General features: G+C 48.0%; 1 protein-coding gene across 2 annotated transcripts; it reads right to left on the bottom strand.

Moving 5' to 3' along the window:
- Positions 1-1,057: 1,057 nt before the first annotated feature.
- ECHDC3 (enoyl-CoA hydratase domain containing 3) lies at positions 1,058-22,717 on the bottom strand. Of its 2 annotated transcripts, none has more exons than XM_034929939.3 (5): positions 22,361-22,717; positions 17,661-17,782; positions 15,535-15,632; positions 9,517-9,717; positions 1,058-1,905 (listed from the first exon to the last, which is right to left on the bottom strand). In XM_034929939.3, exons 1-5 carry the CDS (start codon positions 22,528-22,530, stop codon positions 1,585-1,587), a joined length of 912 nt encoding a protein of 303 aa, XP_034785830.1. In that variant the 5' UTR covers positions 22,531-22,717; the 3' UTR covers positions 1,058-1,584. The 2 variants fall into 2 exon arrangements, with proteins under 2 accessions (XP_034785830.1, XP_063463320.1); XM_063607250.1 differs by lacking the exon at positions 1,058-1,905 and adding an exon at positions 7,225-8,352 and having other exon boundaries at positions 22,202-22,715.
- Positions 22,718-23,871: the final 1,154 nt, after the last annotated feature.

Here is a 23,871-nt window from a genome sequence, read left to right as displayed (position 1 = left end):
AGGGTGCTCAGCACACAGTGTTTGTCCAGGAAGTGGCAGCTCTCATAATTTTCTGTGCGTAAGGAGTTGTAACAAACTCCTGTTTTTCAAGAGCACACTCTATGTTTTCTAAAATCAAGGAAAGAAACAAATTGTCTTTCTCAACAGAAACCTGTGAAAACAACTCAGGGACACCCATACCATGAGACCCTTGCCCCGGCCATTTGAATAACCACAGGCTAGAGCCTTACAGCTCTTCATCCCCAGTGTGGTACTCATCCCATGAAAGGCCACGTTCTACTCACAGGTGAAATAAACTGGTTTTAAACAATCAGCCTTACGGCAATCTTGAGGACAAGAGATTTGGGACATTTCTTGGGCCACGTTTGACCTGAAGCCAGCAGGTCATAGACTTAGGTCCCCAGTCAAACCCTTGCTCAGGTGGGAAACTCATGCACTGCACCTGGTTCTGGTCTGCGATCTCTCCTGGAAGCCGAGCATCATTTGGAAGTGTGTCTGGAGGAGGTGTTCCTTTTTTTTTTTTTTTTTTTTTTAATTGAGGCGGAGTCTTGCTCTATCGCCCCAGAGCTAGAGTGCAGTGGCACCATCTCGGCTCACTGCAACCTCCGCCTCTGAGTTCAAGCGATTCTCCTGCCTCAGCCTCCCAAGTAGCTGGGATTACAGGCACACGCCACTGCATCTGGCTAATTTTTGTATTTTTAGTAGGGACGGGTTTCACCATGTTGGTCAGGCTGGTCTTGAACTCCTGACCTCAGGTAATCCACCTGCCTCGGCCTCCCAGAGTGCTGGGATTATAGGCGGGAGCCAGCGCCCAGCCGGGAGGAGGTGCTCTTAATGCGTAGGATGTGTGCACCCCACCTCCTCTCCCCAGTGTTTTCATCCTCAGGTTAAGCCTGGAATCCGGGTTTCACAAAAACGTGGATAACAAGGGCATTTGTTATAGAAATAGGAGGCACCTACTCTATGCCATCAGCGTGAGCATACAAAAACAGTTAATTGATTTTTTTTTCTTTTCTTAGACAGCTTGCAGTGTAGCTGGGGAGATAAAACATACCAGTCTCTATAAAGATTTAATTTATTTAAATCACATAAGATTATTCAAAGCCATAGGCATGATTAAGTCTCTATAGAATCAAGAAGATTTTCTGTGTGGAGAATATCTCGTGGAGATTTGAAATGTGTCGCCTCTCCTGAGCAGCCAGGATTAACTCTGCTTAGGACGTTTCGGATAAGGGTCAGGCTGGCGTCCTTCTTTCTGCCTCCATGGGTTGCCACCTTTTGCTATGTCAGGGGGGTCGCTTGCTTAAGACGTTGCAAGGAGCACCCCAAATGCCAGGCTTCCCACCATAGCTGGCCCGCTGCAGGGTTCACCAGCCTTGCACTGAGGTCAGCACCTCAGTCACTCTCCATTTTGTCCTTTCCCCATGAAATTGTGGCTTTTAATGTAGGCCAAATGCTGTGACACCAATATCAAGTCATGAAAGCAGCCTGTCACCTGTTGAAGCTGAGAGGCAGTGGTGGCTGGGCCAGAGGGGAAGGTGGGCTCCTGGGCGCTGCCCATGGGCCTCACTCCTCTGCCTCCACTCACGCTGGCTCGTGTGACCAGACAGGTTTTCTCTTCTGGAGGAAGGCCGTGATGCCCTCCTGCCCGTCCCGCAGGGCCAGGTTGTCCACCATGGCCTGGGAGGTGAGGTAGTAAGCCGTCCCCAGGTCCTGAGGCAGCTGCTTGTAGAAGGTGGCTTTGCCCAGGGACACCACCGGACGGCTCAGTGACGCGATCTTCCTAGCGATCCGCATGGTCTCCTCCTGCAGCTCTGCCTCTGGCACCACCTTGCTAAGCAGCCCGTGGAGCAGGGCCTCCTGGGCAGAAATGGGCTCGCCAGTAAAGAGCATCTCCAAGGCCACCTACGGGGAGACACGGGAGGTCACTGAGGTGCTCTCCTGTGACCCGCCCCCGCCACCTGAGTCCCGCCTCTGCTCAATGACCTGCTTCCTCAAATACCACGTCATCCCCCAGCCCTGACGTCTTCAGTGCCCTAACTCCTGCCCGGGAGGAGAGCGGATGTTTCCAAGAGCAAAGAAACCACACCAGGCTCAGGGGAGCAGTGGCTGTCCCGTGTTCTCTTGCTCCTGCAAAGATCTGGTCACTGAGCCCTGCCACGGCTGGGGATTTCGTCTACCTCTTTTGAGGGCCAAGCACAGGACGGCAGCCACATCAGATGGGATGCCCCACAGACACTGCAGTATGGGGGTGGGGTGGCGGGGAGTGGGGGTTCCAGTACCTCTCAGAACCCACTGGGGCCACCTCCCACAATAAGCAGTCACGGGGCTGTCACCTTGGCCTGACTGGAAAGAGCAGACCCAGCCTCCCGGAGAGGCAAGGATTTACAGACAATGTCTTCGGGGACCAGACGTAGAGCCCAGCATGGTTTTAACTCACCAATCGGTAAGATGTGGCAAGGAAAGGATGCCCTCTCCCCTCCTACTACCCTCCCCTGAGGTTCCAGGGCTGGTGAAGAGCGAAGGAGCCCAGCTCCCTCCCTCCCCACTGTGTCCTCTGCTTCACAACCACTGCGTGCTGCACCAACCAATTCTGTCGCACGCTACCAAGCCTGGCTCCTCTAAAGTCAAACTTAAAATGGAAAAGAGGGGTCCCCAGGTGCACAAGGACACACAGGCAGGGGCCCTTCCCTTCCCCACCCCTCACTCAGGCTCTCACAATCCTGGTGGCATCCCTGATGTTCCTCAAATACGCCCATGCACCGTCACCTCAGGGTCCTCGGACTCGCTGGTCCCTCTGCCTGGGGTGACTTTTCCCTGGGTGTCGTCCTGGCACACGCCCTCATTGCAGGCCTCTGGTCCTGCATCCCCTATCACTGAGGTCTTCCATGGCCGCCCTGCTCCAAGTGTAAAACAAACCCTGATGCGACCCCTGTCTGGCTACATTTTAAATCTTTTGCACTTCTCTCCATTTAACACCCTATATATTTCACGTTTGTTTATAGTGTATGTCCTTTGTAGCACGTAAACTCCAGTAGGACAGGATTTTTTTTTTTTTCCAAGATGGGGTCTCACTATATTACGCAGGCTGGTCTTGAACTCCTGGGCACAAGTGACCCCACAGCCTTGGCCTCTTAAAGTGCTAGGATTACAGGCGTGAGCCACCATGCCTGGCCATTTTTTTAAGTCTTCTGTTGATTTCTGTATCTCCAGCACTGGAAGACTGTCCTGCACATAGCAAGCAACCTATCAAATATTTATGAGGGAAGGAAGGAGAGAGGGAGGAAGACAGGCAGGCAGGCAGGAAAATAGAGTACAGCACAAGTGGCAGGTTGGTTCCTTTGAGACAAGGGCAAGGAGGTGATACAGCTTGCAGCTGGCTCCGGCTCTTGCTCTTGGGACCTGGCCTCCATGCTGTGAGGAAGCCCAAGCCACACGGAGAGGCCGGGTGCAGTGTGCCGCCAACCACCCTTGTGGGGGCCCAGCTGAGAGGTAGCATTCACAGCCAGACACGTGAGCAAGCAGCCTTCAGATGAATCCCCAGCTGAGGCTGCCAACCTTCTGGAGCAGAGAGAAGCCTTCCTCGCTAAGCCCTGTCCAAATTGCAAATTCTGTTGTCTTGAGCTACTATACTGTGGGTGGCCTGTTGCCTGGTGATAGCTGGACTAGCCGGAGACACACACAGGGGAGGCATCAGCATGTAGAGTGGGGTTTTTCAACCCTGGTGATACTGACGTTTGGATAACTTTTGCAGGGAGGGTGGGGGCTGTCCTGTGCATTGCAGGACGTTCTGCAGCATCCTTGACCTCCACTCTCTAGTTATCAGTAGTACCTACCCCCCCACCAAGCTGTGACAATCAAGAATGTCTCCAGGTATCGCCACATATCCCTGGGCCAATACTGCTCCCAGTTTAGAACCACGGATCTAGAAGGTTTTTAAGCCACAGGAGTAGATTGGATCCCCCAGAATTGAACTTGGATAGAGAGACCAGAAGCCTGGCCCAAGGCCCCTCCTGCCACCGTGGGTGGAGATGGAGCCCACATGAACTGGGCTGGCAGCCAAGGACGGGTGATGCAGGGCCTCCTTTTCTCCTCTGTAAAGTTAAAGGCATGGACTAAATCACCACCTCTGTTTTGGAACTGTACCGATTTTACGTTGGAGGGAGCAGGAACGTGACAGCTATGGGGGTTCCAGGGCAGACCATTTTTAGTTGACCAGGAAGAGCACTTCATGCCAAAGCGTGTCTGAAGCCCTGGTTGAACCAGGAGCTAAAAAGCGGATCCTGTTGTGAACAGCTGTGAAATAGGACCCTGCTGAAGACACCTAGCAGGTCACAGCACGGGGCCAGGACAGTGCTCTGCTCCATCTCTGCCCTGAACTGCGTGTCAGCTGGGATCAGAAGCCAAGGTGGAGACCGTGTCACAGCTCCTCCCAGCCACTTACCCTCCACTGACACAGGCGGCTCTTGGGGAACTCAGAGGGACCAAATGTCAGGAAGTGGCCAAGCCTGAAAAACTGATGCAACAAGAAAAAATAACGAAAGCCACCCAAGTCAACCTTATCGATCCCTTTGTCACTTGCGATGATCAAGTCCTAGATGACTCTCAGAGTCGTTAAGAATGGAGTCAGAGCTGGAAGGAGGAAAGAGTAAATCCAAAGTAGTAAGTGTTCCTTCCTGGCCGGCTCAGCAGATGGGCAAGTATTCATCCCAGGTTGGGGGCTTGCAGCCTGGGCCGGCAGTGTGTAGCTGCAGAACTGCACGGAATTCCAAATGCCCCAGATGTTTTGGGGTTGAGTCCTTTGGAGTCCAAGCTTCACAGGCGGGGCCTGGTCCCAAGCCTGCTGGGCACTGGTCCTCCTGGGACCTCTGAGCAAGCCATTTCTCACCTCTCACTTCCGCAGCCAGCATGCTCGAGTACAAATGACCATCACCAAGGGACACAGTGAAGAAGCCACTAACTAATGACAGCAGGGCACACTGTCACATCAAGTACAATGGAAAGGCTGGGGGAAAAATTGTCCATCTGAGCCAGACATAAATCAGGGAGGTCACTATGAAGATTTTGCTTGCAGAAGAAAAGCTCAGGGACCTGGTTTGAGCTCAAGGGACCTGGCTGAGCCAGATGTACCTGAGTTCCAACCCCAGCTCTGCCACTTACTAACCACAAGACCTTCAACTAACACCTTGGAGTTTGTTTCATCTGGAAAACAAAAATGAGCGCCTCCTGCAGTATTGCAAGGATTAGAGATAGCAGGTGCAAGGCTCGTATAATAACAGTCCTGGGCACTCAGTAGGCACCCAGTGAATGCAACACCTATTTTTTAACACAACTAGGCCAACTGCAGATGGTCCATGATCTCTAATGCTGGCTTTTAAATGGTTACCCCAGCCTTGGAACGGGGGTGATTATTTAAAGCAGAGGGGTCTTCTGGATCTCATAGGCCACCCAAGTGGCAAGAACCGTGTGCCACAGCCCACAAGGGACTCTCCCCACGTCATGCCCCTTTGCATGGGTGTGGTGTCTTAGTCCATTCAGCCTGCTGGAACACAGCACCACAGCCTGGTGGCTTACAAACAACAGACATTTATATCTCACAGTTCCGGAGGCTGGAGAGTTCAAGGTGAGGGTGCCGGTACTCAGCGACTGGTGAGGACCTGCTTCCTGGTTCGTAAACGGGGCCTTCTAGCTGTGTCCTCACATGGAGAAAAAGGGGGTAAGGCAGCTCTCTGGGACTGCGTGTGTGTTTTTTTTTTTTTTTTTTTTTTTTAAGAGATGGAGTTTTGCTGTTGTTGCCCAGGCTGGAGAGCAATGGCACGACCTCGGCTCACTGCAACCTCCGCCTCCAGGGTTCAAGTGATTCTCCTGCCTCAGCCTCCCGAGTAGCTGGGATTACAGGCATGCGCCACCATACTCAGCTAATTTTTGTATTTTTAGTAGAGACGAGGTTTCGCCATGTTGGCCAGGTTGGTCTCGAACTCCTGATCTCAGGTGATCCACCCGCCTCGGCCTCCCACGGTGCTGGGATTACAGGCATGAGACACCACGCCCAGCCTGGGGCTGTTTTCATAAAGTCACTGATCTCATTCACAAGGGCTCCATACTCATGATCTCATCACCCCCAAAGACCCCACCTTCCAACACCATCACCTTGGGAGTGAGGATTCAACACAGGAATTTGGGGAGGACACAGCATTGAGACCACAGCACATAGCATCTGTCTCCCAGGGACCAGCAGCAGCAGGGTGAGGAGCTGCAGAAGGAGCACTACGGAAAGAGTCAGGCCTGAACAGAACCCATGGGATACTTGTGCACACACACACATGCATTCGCACTGGCACCGTGGCACCAGCAGGGTCTGTCCCTGGGGCTGCCACATGGCCAGGCTCTGAGGGAAGCACACTGGAGTGAGGGTCATGGGTCCCATCTCACTGGCCGGACACAGGACACGAGGCCCTGAAACTCCCAGACCCTCTTGCAAACTGGGTGTGGAACTGTGCGTCCTCTAAAACTGCACTCCCAACCTCTGGCCACACAAATCACTGCTAAAACGCAGCCTGTCTGGGGCAGGCTGGAGACCCAGCCTTTCTCCCAGGCTCTCTAACATCTGCACCAGTTTGTGCAGCGGGCTTTAACCATCTTTCCAGCTTGGAAACCCCACTCTGTTCTCATTAGCTGATTAGGAAATCAGAGTCTGCCTGCCTCAGGAAAATGACTGTTCTGGGAGGAAGGGCTTCTCATTTCCCACGTGCTCTCCAGTGAGGCCGGCTGCTTGAGGCACTGGCTCAGGGTCTGAGCAAGGCCAGCTCTGCCTGGGAATGGAGCAGCTGCGCCAGGCAGGGTGTTTTATAGGGTGCCAGAAAGATGCATTATTTAGATCATGCCCAAGGAGAGAAGCTCTTTACAAATGGGGAATATTATTCATGTCCAGGCTTGGTCTGATTTGAACAGACAGGCTTGATTGCATGGTTTCTGCCCCAGTCTCCAGCACAGCCAAGCAGGTCCCTGCGGCGGCCAGGAGAGGGCACTAGTGACCCATACATGTTGTCTTATCCAGTGTGAGACAGGCCCAACTTCCTGCCCAGGCCAGTTTGCAAAGTACCTGCTAGCTTCCCTGTGGGTGTATGAGGGACACGCACCCACTCCCCAAAATACTCGGTGGGCCTGTGCATGGATGTCCGTGGATGGGTTCACATACGCACAATCAGCAAAGACAACGGGCAGGTGGTTTGGGTCAGGTTTATTAGATTGTTATGAATCCCAGCTTTTCCTCCTAAAGCAGGCCCACACAATTAGATCTGCAAATCCAGAAACCTAACAAAGGCCTTAAGTTCCAAAAGCCTGTTTCTTTCTACAAAATTCCCTTTATCAGTACTGTGATTTCTGCTTTTCAGTGTTGACCCCAAGCCATGTTCCTGAGTCATGGCTCTGAGTGGCCCAGCATTAATAAGCCCAGCGTGCAAGGACTTGTTGACAGAACTCTGAACCGCTTTCAGGCAGCTGATTAGAAAAAACTGGCGAGTCTCCAGTCGAGTGATTTAGAGGCCTTCTGGGGGTCAGAACATGAGAACAGAGATCAGGAACCTGAGTAGGGCTGTCCGGAGATTTTTTGCCCCATTTTCTGAGAAGCTCTGTCCTTAGGAGGTAAAAGCTACTTTGGTTCATCCAACTGGATGATTATGAAATGGGGTTTCTGAAGACTGGGCTTCCTTGGAACTTAAGGCCTGTTTTTGTCATATTTTCCCCTTTTTCTTCTCAAAAACTTTAAATTTTATCAATTTAAAACTTGATAAATATGGTCTAGCGTTAAGTTTCTAGGAATCAAATTTAATAAGCCTTGATTTCAAAAGTTTAAGAGAGAATGGGTTCTTATCCAGACAGCAGGGCTGACTTCAAGGTTTCAAGTGCTTTACTGTGGAACCTTCCAGCACATCAGGTGTTGAAGAGGACAAGCAGCTGTCAGCACAGCTGTCTTTTATTAGACAAAGGCCTTGTGAGTTGATTTGCACCATTATAAGATAGTTTATGAATAAGCTCTGACAATCAATTTGTTATACACAAAGTAGAGTCTTAAGAAATATTTACTGAATGGGCCAGGTGCGGCAGCTCACGCCTGTAATCCCAGCATTTTGGGAGGCCGAGGGGGACGGACTACTTGAGGTCAGGAGTTTGAGGCCAGCCTGGCCAACAGGGTGAAACCCCATCTCTACGAAAAATACAAAATTAGCCGGGTATGGTGGCACATGCCTGTAATCCCAGTTACTATGGAGGCTGAGGCAGGAGAATCCCTTGAACATTGCAGTGAGCTGAGATAGCGCCACTGTACTCCAGCCTGGGTGACACAGCGAGACTCTGTTTCAAAAAAAAAAAAAAATTACTGAATGAGTTTAAGGTAAGTGTCTATCTTGACAGAATCGAAAACATCCTCTTAGTCTGAAGACACTTTAGCCAGCCGTCACCTACTGTAGTGTGAAGCCCACTTCCAGCCCACTGTCCTAAGTGTGTGTGTTCGCAGGTATCTGTCTTCAGAATTTCCCCACAAACACACATTTCTGCAAAAACTAACAAAGGAGCACTGCAAAAGAAAGGAATACTTCCCTAAACTTCTTGGTCCTACTACTGGATTTCCCTTGGATCTTATTTCTTTTGCGTCTTAGGCATGTGAGCAATTGCTGATTTTCACAGCTGATGCTAAAGCAGATCATATACATTAGAAAGCAATTTAGCTTCTTTACTTGGTGTGGTCTAAGATTCTGCCCCCTTTTTTATAGATTTCCAATTAAGAACAAGGATGCACTTTTTCCGCAACAAGAACACTGTTGGTTTACACTTGAGGGAAGTTTAGGAAATATTATTTTACGATGTTATAGGAAGGAAGAAAGCTTTGTGGCGGAAACAGACTTCACTGTAGTTAACAAAACCACTTTGCAACACGGCTCCTTCTTGGGCAGATTCAACATACCACGCACAGGAGATTCATGTTCCTGAAATGCAACCGTTGTAAACCCAACACACTCCAGAAATCACCTATTCTAAATCCGTTCTGGAACAAGACAGACTGTTGATGAAGAGTGAGCCAGCGACACTACTATCCTAGGCTCTTGATACTGGCATTATGTCAGCACGCTATTCTATCTCATGGGCAACCATTCAGTGCAACAAAACTGAGTCTCAATTGCATTTCAAATAAGATTACAAAATATGGGCCATTAGGAAGACAAACAAAACTAATCGGCAAACCTACCCAGTGGTACTGAGGGTACGCATGATGGAAATGCAGTGATTTCACAAATTGACGCCTGGCGTCAGAAGCTACAGAGGAACAGGCAGGCGGTCGGCTCTTCCCTCCCTGCCATTAGAGGGAACATCCTGGCCCATCTAGCCAGAGGCACTCTGGGCAGAACGTCCTGATATGAAAAGCACTTTTAACAAGCGGATCTTGAATCATCGCATGCACTGGAGGAGGAACTCCGGAGAAGGCTGGGAGGCAGAGGTGGGTGGGGGGAGTTAAATTACCTTTCTAGGCACCGCTCTTGCCAAGGCAACCCCAGGGGTAGAACAGAAGAGCCCGATGTTCACCCCAGGAGTGGCAAAAGAGGACTTGTCGCTCGCCACGGCAATGTCGCAGCTGGCAACCAGTTGACAGCCGGCAGCCGTGGCCAGGCCATTGACCATGGCAATGACGGGGACGGGGTGGTTCCGGATGTGCATCATGACCTGCGGGACAAACACACCTACTTCATTTCCACCCAGAGGGAGGCACGACATTAACGCCTATTGCTTTTTTTTTTTTTTTTTTTGACAGAGTCTCACTCTGTTGCCCAGGATGGAGTGCAGTGGCAAGATCCTGGCTCACTGCAACCTCTTCCTCCCGGGTTCAAGCGATCCTCCTGCCTCAGCCTCCTGAGTAGCTGGGACTACAGGCACGGGCTACCACGCCCAGCTACAATTTTTTTTGGTATTTTTAGTAAAGATGGGGTTTTACCATGTTGGCCAGGCTGGCCTGGAATTCCTGACCTCAAATGATCCACCCACCTTGGCCTCCCAAAGTGCTCAGATTACAGGCATGAGCCACCACGCCCAGCCAACGTCTATCATTTTATATGACTTTCCTGTTTCCAGAGCACTTTTCATAAGCGTGAGTTTATCCGATTCTATGGAAGAATGGTGAAAAAAGGCACAGAAAGCACTAACTCCTATTAAATATCTACTCTGAACCAGGCAGTGTAATTTGGTCTTTCTGAGAGCCCCATGGGGACAGAGCCCTATTGTACAACAAGGACACTAAGCTTGGTGGGGGCTGCCGCAGGGGGTGGCCCCAAGCTCAGCTCTTGAGTAGTGACAGACCCCCGCCTGCCTTCCTGGCAAATGTGCTGAAGAAGAGTGTGGATTTTTCTGTCTGGGGAACAAATCAAACCCTTCACAGACAGTTCTGTCCTCACTGTGCTTGTGTGAAGCTCTTGGGTTAAAGGTCTGAAGCTGGTATTTGGTGCTTCCTTGAAAAATTGAGGTGGAAAAGGGCCTTGAAGGCAGTTTTCTTAATAATTACTTCTCCAATTACCACCATGAAGATGCTCCCAATTCTATTAAAATGGGGGTGGGGGGGCTCTGCTGTCATCAAAGTAAACAAAATTCCTAAAATAAAGCCATTGGCACAGAGAGGAGAGACAAAAATATGCTAATGTGACCCCTCCAACCAATACATTTCCAGAACTTTAACTTATTTTTGCAGCTTATGTTTTCATGCCACAGAGTGTGTTGCTATGGTAACTTCAATTTCTAAAGCGCTGCTCTTTGAACCTTGGCAGGGAGAGAGGATGGGAATGAAATTTGGGTTACTTTCCCCAAGGCAGGTATTCAAAGACAAATGACCTTCATTGATTTGAAGATTTTGTCTAAGAAGCTTATCTTTTATATCCATAAACATTTGACATTCGTTAGCTTTCTTCTAAAATAACCAATTATATATTTAAGGCTATGGTATCATATCCTATAGTAGTGCTTTTTGACTTTTTTGGGGGGAGGTCTCCTTTTGAGAACCTGATAAACGCTAATGACATTTCTCTTCCCTAGGATAAATGAGGAAATACATCCTCCTCAGAAGAACACAGGTGGGTGGATCATCTGAGGTCAAGAGTTTGAGACCAGCCTGGTCAAAATCATGAAACCCTGTCTCTACTAAAAAAAAAGTACAAAAATTAGCTGGGTGTGGTGGCGCGTGCCTGTAATCCCAGCCTACTTGGGAGGCTGAGGCAGGAGAATTGCTTGAACTTGGGAAGTGGAGGTTGCGGTGAGCTGAGATCGCGCCATTGCACTCTAGCCTGGGTGACACAGTCAGACTCTGTCTCAAATAAAAATAAAAATAAAAAGAAGAAGAATGCACAGATAAGTAAACACCTGTACACAACACTGTTCACGGATTTAGGGGGTTCATGCACTGTAAGGCGAGAATGGGGATGGGCTAGTGAGAGCGCTCATTACCAGTGAACTGGAATGAATAACAAGGGGAAGAAATCCCAAGAACTTCTAAAGTCTTGCTGCAAAGAAAGAAAAGATTTTGTTTTCGTTCTGAGTGTTGTTGCACCACCCAAGGAACTGAAGTTACTAATGAAAAGCCAGTTGACTGGGATTAGAGTTGAACAGTCTACCTGTCCTGTCCATCATCTGTGAATGGCTAGGATTTCATAAAACTTGGCAGAAAAATAGGTAATATGTATATATTCAACATTAAAAAAGCATATAATTATTAATTTTTTTTTGAAACAGACTTGCTCTGTCACCCAAGCTGGAGTGCGGTGGCACAATCTTGGCTCACTGCAACCTCCGCCTCCCGGGTTCAAGTGACTCTCCTGCCTCAGCCTCCCGAGTACCTGGGATTACAAGTGTGCACCACCATACCCGGCTAACTTTTTTGTATTTTTAGTAGAGACAGAGTTTCACCATGTTGGCCAGGTTGGTCTCAAACTCCTGACCTCAAGTGATCCACTCACCTCGGCCTCCCAAAGCGCTGGGATTACAGATGTGAGCCACTGTGACCGGCCTAAAAATGCATACATTCACCTTTGATCTAGGAATTCTACTTCTAAGAAATAATGTGAAATAGGTAAAACGCTCTATGCCAAAGATGCTCACCAAATCATTATTTTATAATAGTAACAAACTATAAATAATATAAATATACAAAATAAATAAATGGCAATGGAAACTAAACTACATCGACTAGGATGCTGTATTCTCACTGAAATGAAAATTTCCAAGAGAAACACCAGCATGGCAGTCTGGAGCTTATGCAGTGGTCTGAAACCAGGCTGCCAGGGTTTGACGCCCAGTCTGTCACTTACTCTGCCTAATCCTGGACAAGTCATTTAACCCCTCAATTTTCACATCTGTAAAATGGACATGATAATAGCACACAACCTTATAGAACATGACAGTTATATAAATTAACATATCTAAAGTACTTAAAATATTATCTGGCATACAGTAAGCAATCAATGCTATAATCATATTATGTAATTCTATACTGTAATCTCATCTATATATGATTATTTAGAAAAACAGGTTCACATGGAAAAATGATCTAAAAGGAAATACAGCAAAATATTAATCACGGTTCTCTCTGGGTGGTATGATTATGGTATGACATCGGTAATCTTTTACTGTTCTAGACTTTCAAAACTGTTTACAAGTACTCATTACTTTCATGATTAAGACTATTTTAGGCCGGGTGCTGTGGCTCACACCTGTAATCCCAGCACTTTGGGAGGTCAAGGTGGGCGGATCATTTGAGGTCAGGAGTTTGAGACCAGCCTGGCCAACATGGTGCAACCCCATTTCTACTAAAAAAAAAAAAAAAAAAAAAAAAAAAAAAAAATTAACCGGGCGTGGTGGTGCACACCTGTAGTCCCAGCTACTCAGGAGGCTGAGGCAGGAGAATTGCTTGAACCCGGGAGGCAGAGGTTGCAGTGAGCCGAGATCATGCCACTGTAATCCAGCCTGGGCGACAGAGCGAGACCCTGTCTCAAGAAAAAGAAAAAGACTATTTAAAATATAAAGTTAGAGAGAAGTTCAAAAAAGACAAAGGGAATTTAAATAATCAACAAGCTAGAATAATCAAACACTTGATAGTCAAGAACTGATTATACCTATTTGACCTTCCTGAATTAGGTACTGTTTTGGGTCTGCTGACTCCAAAATGTGACATAAATAGAACTCTACCCTAACCTCCTTTAACAGCATCGCTAAGGGTTTCATGTTATTTCCCCAAAGCAAGAAATCTTGTCCCATTGTCATTTGATTGACGGGGTATGAGAGCTAAGTGCAGAATCTTCTCCTGAACTAGAGTTTCCGTCTCCAAACTTCAACAGGATATAAGTAGAGAGACAAGGAAGAAGTCTCTAACCTGAGCGCCATGGCAGGTCATTTTCACTCTTCCAGAGTCAAGTTCTTCTCATTCTCATTCTACTCATTCTTAATTTGCCCTACTCCTGGTTTGTATATAATTAACTATCATGCAGTACTTGTCGTCTGTAACCAATTGGTATAGTTTTTAGATGCTTAGCTAATTCAGATACCTCTATCCTCCTTTCTAAAATCAAATTTTCTCATGCATGAACTGAACAATGAAATATCTAGCTCATTCTGTTCCAACCTGCTGTTGATTTCACTTGGAAATGGAAATCTTGCACAAGTTCATGGCACTCATATTTATCCAAGACAATGTTATTTTCTTAGAAATGGTTTAAAGGTATCAATACACTTTCAGTCCTATTTTACTACTTTGGGGTAGGCCCTGTTTATGCACTGAGTCTTTTTCAGGGAGTCAGAGGCCTCCAATGGTTAGGGGCTTCTAAGAAATCTGGGCTTTATCCTCTGAAGAAGGCCTGCTCCCCTGTGGCCCATAGCTATGCTGTTTAGATCCCAGTTCACGAAGTTACCAGAGCAGAGTGATAAAAGCAGACCCTTAGGGTGGATAAAAGGGCTTTACTGGTTCTCTTTGATGCTTTTCAACTTTAGCCAAACATACTGGGTGTTGGTAGAAAAAAACTTTTAAAGCACCAAGGTTTGGCAAACCCAAGAGTGGAATGTTACATAAACATCATTAATGTAGGAAACGAAAGACCCAGGTCTCGGCTCTAACTTGCTCCCACTTCCCCATGAAGCTTTGAGTAAATTGCTTTTCCTGTTTATCCTTCCATAGAGTGAGAAAAATATAACCTGATCTCTTTATGGGTTTCTGGAAGGGAAAGGAAAACAAATGGGGATGTCTTAATCATCTTCCCATTCACATCCCTGTTGCTCACTTCTGTCTTGTATCATTAAACATCTGTGAAATCATTAATGACCAAATACATAAATGAATAAGCTGATGAATGAATAAAAAATTGGGTTAAACTATCTTAGAGGCAGGTTATGAAACCATTTTATATGTGTTGTTTCCCAAATAGATTTTCAGTTTCAGTTTGGCAGAAAACAATTTTTTCTTATGTTTCCCTCAATGCCTCGCAGGTATTATAATAGGTGCTCAATAAATGGTCATTAGATGAACAATGTATTACTTAAAGCTGGATTCTCTACTCAATTTTTCATTACCCAAGGGGTTGATTTCATGCCTTTATAAATCATCCAAAACTTTTGTGCCTCTTCTTCCTCTGTGGCTGTCGGTATTTTTCCTCCTTAATATGGTGAAAGAGGCAGAAAAGAAGCAACAACAAAGAGGTTAATTTTCCTACTTGGAGGTGGTGATTATAAAGGCTGGTTGAAAGAAGCATTCAAAAATAATTTTAAAAACCATTATTGTTATTCCATTTATTAATGTTCTTTCCCATTTAATAGAGTTGTTTTAGTTTAAAATTTTTTTAAATTATTATAATCTTAGATTCTTCTTCCCTAAAGACACACATTTTCACCTTTTCCTTCTTACTCCAAACTTCTATACCAAGACATACTCCCACAATGCTAGACATGGCAACTATGAGTACCATCCTATATTCTACTTTCTTTGGTATAAAACAAAATCAATAGCAAATTATGGTCACTTCTTAAAAGTCTAAACTAGGCTGTGCATGGTGGCTCATGCCTGTAATCCCAGCACTTTGGAAGGTCGAGGCAGGAAGATCACCTGAGGTCAGGAGTTTGAGACCAGCCTGGCCAACATGGTGAAACCCCGTCTCTACTAAAAATACAAAAATTAGCCAGATGTGGTGGTGCATGCCTGTAATCCCAGCTACTCAAGAGGCTGAGGCAGGAGAATCGCTTGAACCTGGGAGGCAGAGGTTGCAGCGAGCCAAGATTGCACCATTGCACTCCAGCCTGGGCGACAGAGGGAGACTCTGTCTCAAAAAAAAAAAAAAAAAAAAAAGGTCTAAACCAAATAATTGCTTAGATAAAGGATCTGATGACCAAACAGTTTCCAGTTGCTCTGGGTGTTTGGGTCTCATGGATAAAATCTTATCTGTAAGGTCGAAGGCGAACTCAACATTTAATGTAATGATCATTTGCAGGTTTGCACTGTTGACTGTCGTCCTGGCTTACCTTGGAACAGGTCTGAAATACTTCGGCATGGTAATCACGGCCTTGCTCCTCTGTCAGCTCCTTTAAGTCATGCCCGGAAGAAAACACAGGCCCCTCAGCTGCAAATGTTTCCAATTGAGAAAAGAAAACAAAAAGATGTAAACACCCAGAGTTGGGCAGTTAGTTCCCTTCCTTGTCTACTGAATAACTTCAGCAAACTTCCACTTAGAGCAAGTTAATGGCCTAATTTTGAGAAGAATAATTCCAGTTTGCTTGAAAAGTTCCAGCCAGAATTTTGTGATGAAAAATGCAAGGCGAGGCATTTTTTAGGTGCCTCCGTGTCCTAAAATTTCTTCATGGAAAATGATAGAAATACACAATTACATAAGGAGAAGATTCAGTTACCAAGGCGAAGGTATTTTATACAGAGCCTTTATTTGGGGACTCGCTCTGGCCTGAGTGTATTGAGTCACACAAGCTCATCAAAATCCCCCATGCCGAAGGCAGTGTCCATGTCATTTCATCTACAAGTAGTGGCCAGCTGTCATGGCTGAACTGGGAAGGTGAGGGTAGGAAGAGACCTCGGAAGCCTTCTGGTCTTCATTTTACAGAAGAGGGATCATAAGATGTGGCTGCTATCACTGCTGTCATCAACAAGAAAGTGTCATCCTACTGATGAGCTGATAACATTTTCTCATACTTCCCTTTTGTTGCTGTTGTTGTTGTTTGAGACAGAGTCTTGCTCTGTTGCCCAGGCTGGAGTGCAGTGGCATGATCTCGGCTCACTGCAACCTCTACCTCCCGGGTTCAAGCAATTCTTGTGCCTTAGCCTCCTAAGTAGCTGGGATTACAGGTGTCTGCCCCCATGCCGAGCTAATTTTTGTATTTTTAGTAGAGATGGGGTTTTGCCACATTGGCCAGGCTGGTCTCGAACTCTTGGCCTCAAGTGATCTGCCCACCTTGGCCTCCCAAAGTACTGGGATTACAGACATGAGCAACCATGCCTGGCTGTTGTAGTTATCTTGATTGATAGGCAATATTATTGTCTTTTTGTAAGTGAGGTAATTATGTAGTTAAGAAGCTATAGTGAGACCCTGTCTCTGCAAAATAAAACCTTAAAAATTAGCCAGGCACAGTGGTGGCAATGTTGCTTGAGGCTAGGAGTTCGAGACCAGCCTGGGCAACATAGCAAGACACCATCTCCACAAAAAATAAAAAATTATCTGAGTGTAGTGGCACACACCTATAGTCCCAGCTACTCAGGAGACTGAGGCGGGAGATCACTTGAGCCCAGAAGTTTGAGGCTGCAATGAGCTATAATCATGCCACTGCATTCCAGCCTGGGCAACAGGGCCAGACTATGTATCAAAAAAAAAAAAAAAAAAAAAGAAGACGTTAACTGCCTTTGCTGTATCCAGGTAACATCCCACATGGCTGCTGGACTGTACTAGTTCTAATTTCTTTTTCTCTTCACCATATAAAACAGTTGAACACTTTTGATTAACCATGGATAAGATGGTAACATTCTGAGTTTCTGCCTCCAGAAACACTGATGCTTGATTTGCCAAACAAACATAGCATCACAAAGCATCATCATCACATTTTTTTGTGCATGCTTTAAAATGCTAATATTACTATTATTTATACCAGTCCCATCATCACAAGAAAAAATAATTCTGTAAAAATTCCTTTTGGAGCAAGCAAACAAATTAGCAGAATATGGCATCTTTTCCAGCACCATTAAAGGCACTGCAGATATCAGTTCGAAAGCTTGGTAAGAAAAGAAAAGTCAGACCAATCAAATGCCCCAAAGGATTAGTGGTTAAACCCATTTTATAAGGTCCATGAAGAAATCAGTTCTCTGATTTTGAGGCAAAGACCAGTATAGCCAAGTACAGAAATGTTTTAGTATCTAACAAAAAGGAAAAGACATAGTTTCACTGAACAGTTACCTTTGTTATAAATTCTGCAGTTAATAGTGTGAGGACCAAACCACCAACTACACAGGTGTTTTCCATAATTAATGTTCTTGTAAAGGAGCTTCAAAACAATTCTCCAGTTAAATAAAGGGATGCCCCAGTTAACTAAAGACTCAGAAAGCTCTTCTGGGCACTGCAGAACACGAAGGACAGATATCAGATGCATACCCGAGATGATAATGACTTTCAGATCGTTGCTGTCAGCGTCATGAAGAATGTCACTTTGGAGAGACTTCAGCATTGCAAGTGACAACGCGTTCCTCTTCTTGGGATTGCTCAAGACGATGTTCCTGTGAAGAACATTTTACAATCACAGGGTCACACACCAGTCAAAACAAGTGAGGACCCCTGCGATTCCTGTCTAATTTAGGAGCTATTTTTAAAAGACAAGAAAGGAGAACTGCTGGGGCTTAGTGCCAATTTAGAGGGTCTGTCAACTCTCTGGAGTTACAGCCAAGTCAAAACAAGAAAAAGGAGACCTGAAATGCAGGCTGGGTTTCCTCCCTCTTCCCTTGATTTGTTTCTCTTTTTCTCCATGTTTGCTGTCAGAAACATGACTGCCACCTCCACGAAGAGGGCAACGCACAGCGGTTCCAAAATCAACACCACCCAGAGAGGCTGCAAGCTTAGCATGACAGCAGGCGCTGGAGAAATCTGACAAACAGTGGCTACCTTCCACTGCTTTCTTTCCATTGTTCCTTAGAAAAAAGTTAGAAAACGAGCCCAGAATGAAAATAACTCCCCAGATCTCGGCTCACTGCAACCTCCACCTCCCGGGTTCAAGCGATTCTCCTGCTTCAGCCTCCCGAGTAGCTGGGACTACAGGCGCCCGCCACCACACTTGGCTAATTTCATATTTTTAGTAGAGACGGGGTTTCACCATGTTGGCTAGGTTGGTCTTGAACTCCTGATCTCAGGTGATCCGCTTGCCTCAGCCTCCCAAAGTGTTGGGATTATAGGCATGAGCCACCATGCCCGACCCAATTTTTTATATTTAATTTTTGTGGGTACATATAGTAGGTGTATATATATTTATGGGGTATATGGGATGTTTTGACACAGGCAACCAATGCGCAATAATCACATGATGGAAGATGGGGTATCCATCCCTTCAAGCATTTATCCTTTGTGGATGACAAAGGATAAATCAACAATCCAATGATACTCTTTTAGTTAGTTTCAAACATACAATTAAATTATTATTGACTATAGTCACCCTGTTGTGCTATAGAATTCTCGGCCTTATTCATTCATTCTATTTTTCTGTACCCACTCCATCTTTTTTTTTTTTTTTTTTTTTTTTTGAGATGGAGTTTCACTCTTGTTGCCCAGGCTGGAGTGCATTGGCATGATCTCAGCTCACTGCAACCTCTGCCTCCCGGGTTCAAGTGATTCTCTTGCCTCAGGCTCCCAAGTAGCTGGGATTGCAGGTGTGTGCCACCACACCCAGCTAATTTTTGTATTTTTAGTAGAGCTGAGGTTTCACCATGTTGGCCAGGCTGGTCTCAAATTCTTGACCACAGGTGATACACCCGCCTCAGCCTCCCAAAGTGCTGGGATTACAGACGTGAGCTACTGCACCTAGGCCCGTCTTTTCTTACAGTGGCATCCTGTAAGTTTACAAAACAATTCATGCTGTCTGCAAGTGGGCTGATACGTGAAGGAAAAAATACAAGCCACACAGCAAGAGGGCTCTTCTGGACATATCCTCTCACAAAAAGCTGGCGTCCAAAGGGCCTGTTCGCTCTTTTGAGGCATCCCACATGCTGAATAAAATAACCTGTATTGTCATCTTGCTGCTTATACACAGAAATGTCTTATTTTTGGCTGTTACAAGAAATGGGCAAAGAGCCAAACACCAGATTGTTATTAATATATTTTATATGTTTCCTATCAGTTTTCACCTACAGGTTTCCTACCTTCCTCAATCTTTTTTGAATCTGATATTCCTTCCGCGGTACAGCCAACCTGGATCCTCCAAAAATAGTATTCTGTGTCATGGTTTTCCGGAAAACAAGTTTGATGACTGAATTGATTTCAATAAGAATAACCACTTTCTTTGGAATACCATTTCAAGGTTGCTGCAGTCTTCAGGTGGCTGTGCTATTCATCTTGTTCTTTCTTATAAACATTGTTCTCTCCTAAGTACAAAAATTACTTGCACTGATTTGCTGATAGACTTCAAAACTTAATATTTGGTGGGGGTGGTGGGAGAACTGCTTATAAACCTCTCCATCAAATATTGAGGGTGCTTCTTGTAGCAAATATAAAAAGCTGCCATCCCATCAGTGACATATGCTTAATCTTAATGCTAAGGTCTCAGGCAAAATTGTATAAAAAGATTCCAGCCCCCGAGGCCATCGTGCGCTGCGGAATCTGTTCATGCGTCCTGTTAGCTGTTTGGCTCCCACACTGTGAGTGTTCTAAACTGCAGAGTCCACTCTCCAACCCAGAGGAACCAGGCTCAGCTCCTCCTGCCCCACCCAAGCTCTTCTCACCAACCATCTCCTAATTTCCAGATCCAAATCCACTGGCCATCTCGATCACTCCCTCCTTCTGGAGACAGATTTCTTCTCTCCTGGTTGTTTTGTACTTCTCTGGTTGGTCCTTCTTGACTTCTTTCGCGGGCTACTAGCCCTCTGTTAACCCCCGAATGCCAGCCATCCTGAATTCTGTCCTCCACACTCTTCCCAGGCAACTTCACCGATGACTTTGATGTCAACAGCTGCCTCTGCACCTCCAGGTGCACGCGTTCATCCCGATGTCTACTGGCCTTCTCCATCTAGGTGTCCTTGGGCATTCCCCCATTCTCAAACCTGCCCCTCTCCTCTCTTTCTTATCTGAGCAGTGCCACTCAGTTGCCTGAATGAGAGAAAAAGTCATTCTAGTTTTCTAGCCCTTCCTGATTCAACTGGCATCAAAGCCTGTTAATAATACCTCCTAAAAAAATCTCTTCACTGAACCCTCCCAGTGGCCATCTTGGTTCAAAACATGCAATGCCTTGCACCGAGAGCTCCACCAATATCACCTATCCGAAGAGAAAACCTCTTTAAGAATGAGGTCACCACCAGAGCATGTGATAAGTGTCAAGGTAAGAGATGGTCCCTATAAATGCCCCCATGAGCTGTCTGAAGATCATTACTGTAAACCACGAGAAGGTCCCTGAAGTGAGGGACTGTCATGTTCTCACACAGAGAAGACACTCAATATCTGTTGACCTAATGACAAAAAATAGCATACAGCCAATTCCACCAAATGCAGTGGAATGACATCACATCCCGTTTTTTTGCCATCTCTTTTCAAACCAAGTGGTGAGTACAAACAGAGTAGAAACCACTTTGAGGCAGAGGGACCTCTCTGAACCCTGGTGAGACCTACTGGCCGTGTGGCCCTGAACAGGCTGTCACCTCTCTGAACTTGCTTCCTCACAGTAAAGTGGGCATAAAATTATCCATTTTGCAGGCCACTGTTAAGAATTAGGGATCATGGATGCAGGGAGCCCAGCACAGAGCTGGCCCTAGGTCCATGACAGCAGTGCTGCTGGGAGGAGGAGCATGGAAAAGGGACACTTGAAGAGTGGTGGGTCGCTCAAGTTCTTGCTCAAGTTCACCTGCTTAGTGCCCAACATAATGCTGCTTTAATGCTTGGTTAAGAAGTTTCCTTTCCTACTAAACAAACCCTAGCATTCATGTGAGAGTGTTTCAGTCACCACCTTTGCTGATTCATATTTAATTCTGGAGAACTCGACTGGCCTCCTTTTTGTCATCTGGCCGCCATGCCCAGAAGTCAGGCTTCCAACCAGATGTGACCAGATTTACAGAAGCAGAAACTTAGCAATGGGCAAGAAAGGCCCTGGCCTGGGCCCTGCTCTGGCCTGTGCTCCTGTAGTTGATGAGCAAGGAGTCCACAGGGAAGGGAACCATCCCCTTTCCAAACCCTGGGGCCATTACTGAGACCCTGGAATTCCCTGCCCCTGCTGTGGGCACCCCAAGCCCAAAGGTGGCCAAGAGCAGCTGTCTGTAGGGCATGAGGGCTGGAACGGTGTCTGCAGATCTGTGCACCCAGCCTCTTGCAGAGCAGCAGAAAGGACGGGTGCAAAGGTAGGAAAGGATGAGAGGAGGGTGAGGAGAAAAGGAAAACGCTGAAGCCAGGGGCTGGCTCTCTAACCCTGCGGGGAACCACCTGGTCATCTGAGGATTATCAGTTCACACGCGGCCTTCTAGGTCTTCTTCGGAAGGTAAACATCTCAGGGTAGGAGAAGACGTTTTATTTAATAGCTTGATTTAGAACTGAAACATGCTGAAACACGGTACGCAGGCCTCCCTTTGCACCCTTGCCCCGGCCAGGCAAGCACCCGGCTCAGGCCTGGAGGGGGTAGGGCCCTCCACCTTCATGACTCCATCGCCCAGATTCCAGTTGGCGTACAAGCACATTTTTAAGAGTTTTGGGCCCGTAGCCACAAGGGCAGCGCTCAGGAAGCTGTGTGCTTTGTCCTATTTACTGTTCTGGCCCCCAGCCCCGCGCCTCTGTGTGAGGGCCAAGGAGCAGCTCGACCAAGCCCACACTTCCCCTAGAGCAGGGTCTGGGGCCCAGAGCCCTCCTCTCCAGGCCTCTCCGCAGGCCCAGCGACTGGAGGCCCAGTGACCCCGCAGGCTGCCCTGAGGGCTTTGGAGCCCCGGGCAGTCCCACCGACGGCCCTACAATCCCACCTGCGCGTCTCGCTGCCAGGCCCGGGTCCGGGACACGGGGAGTTCCCTCCCCAGGGGCGTAAACGGGGCTCCGGTTCCCCGGGTCCTCCCCGGGTCAATGGCGGCGCCCTGACCCCGACTCGGCCCCAACGCGAGGAGCCCGCGCGGCCCGGGGCTGACCTTATGCCGTCCAGCTGCCGCGCGCTGGTGGGCCGCGGCTCCGACTCCCGCCGCCCCGCCCCGGCCGGGTCCCGGCTGCAGAAGCGGGCGGGGAGCTGGGCCCAGGGGCCGCCCCGGAGACACATGGGCCCCCTTGCCCCGAAGGCCCGCAAGACGGCGACGGCGGCCATAGCATTCGGGATGGCCAGACGCCGCAGGATCGCGCTGCCTGGCCGGCCGCAGGTGCTGGGCGCTCCGAGGGCGCTGCTGTGAGCAGGGCCGGGACGGAACTCGACGGTGGCCGAGACCCGGACGGAACCGCCTGACAGGCCCAGGCTTCGCGGCCCCAGGCCCCAGGCCAGGCCCAGTCCGTACTACGCCCCGCCCCGGCGCGCCCCGCCCCGCCCCGGCACGCCCCGCCCCGCCCCGGCACGCCCCCGCCCCGCCCCGCCCCCACGAGACCCTCCCCCCGCTCGCCGCTCCCCGCCGCGCCCTGCAAGGTGAAAGGCGCGCATTGAAAACCTGCAGGCCGGCTCCAGGGGTTGTTTGACAAGGCCTGTGGGAAAGTTTAAGCGAGGGGAGGAGTAGAATGATTTCTTTTTGCACGAACACTGGGAATGTGGCGTTTGCCTGCATTAGGAAAACGAGCGTCACGGGTGATTGGCGCTGCACTGTTAGCAACCGCTCCCCTACCTGCCTGGGAAACGCCCCGAGCCTGGAGGGCGAGCACGTGGAGGGCCTGGCTGCGCGGACGTTGACTTTTTAATGCTTTGTGTCCTCTCATCCAGACGCTGGGGGTCCACACTTTAAGTTTCTGCCTCCAGGTATCTGGAAATGGAAAGTGAGTTCATAAACAAAATAAAGTTAAATTTCTAGAACACCTGAGCTTGACCTCGCAGTCATGCCAAGTGCCACCGACGAGGCCGAGCACGGGGGAGCACGGGGGAGCACGGGGGTCGCAGAGCCTGATAAAAGTGACCGCCCCCAGGGCTTAGGGTCACTGCTGGTCTCTTACTAAGATGACTTTCGCTGGCTGGGAGGAGATGAGGAGGCCCCACTCCACAGGGGAGCTGGTGCAAGAGGGAACTGATACACGGCGTTTCGGGAAGACGAAGGAGCTACGAGAGCACTCCGAGCCTGGACTGCGCAGATGAAAATGGAAAAGCGGCCGGGCGCGGTGGCTCATGCCTGTAATCCAAACACTTTGGGAGGTCGAGGCAGGTGGATCACCTGAGGTCAGGAGTTCGAGAACAGCCTGACCAACATGGTGAAACCCCGTCTCTACTAAAAATATAAAAAATTAGCTGGGCGTGGTGGCGCGCGCCTATAGACCGAGCTACTCGAGAGGCTGAGACACGAGAATCGCTTGAACCCGGGAGGTGGAGGTTGCAGTGAACCGAGATTGTGCCACTGCACTCCAGCCTGGGCGACAGAGTGAGACTCTGTCTCAGAAGAAAATGGAAAGGCTCAGAGGCCACTTCCACCTGCTTCTACATTTGATTTAATAATAGCAGGTCGCTCTTTGTGGAGCC

Source organism: Pan paniscus, chromosome 8, assembly GCF_029289425.2.
Source record: "Pan paniscus chromosome 8, NHGRI_mPanPan1-v2.0_pri, whole genome shotgun sequence".
Lineage (NCBI taxonomy): Eukaryota > Metazoa > Chordata > Mammalia > Primates > Hominidae > Pan > Pan paniscus.
This window is presented reverse-complemented; position numbering and strand designations above follow the sequence as displayed.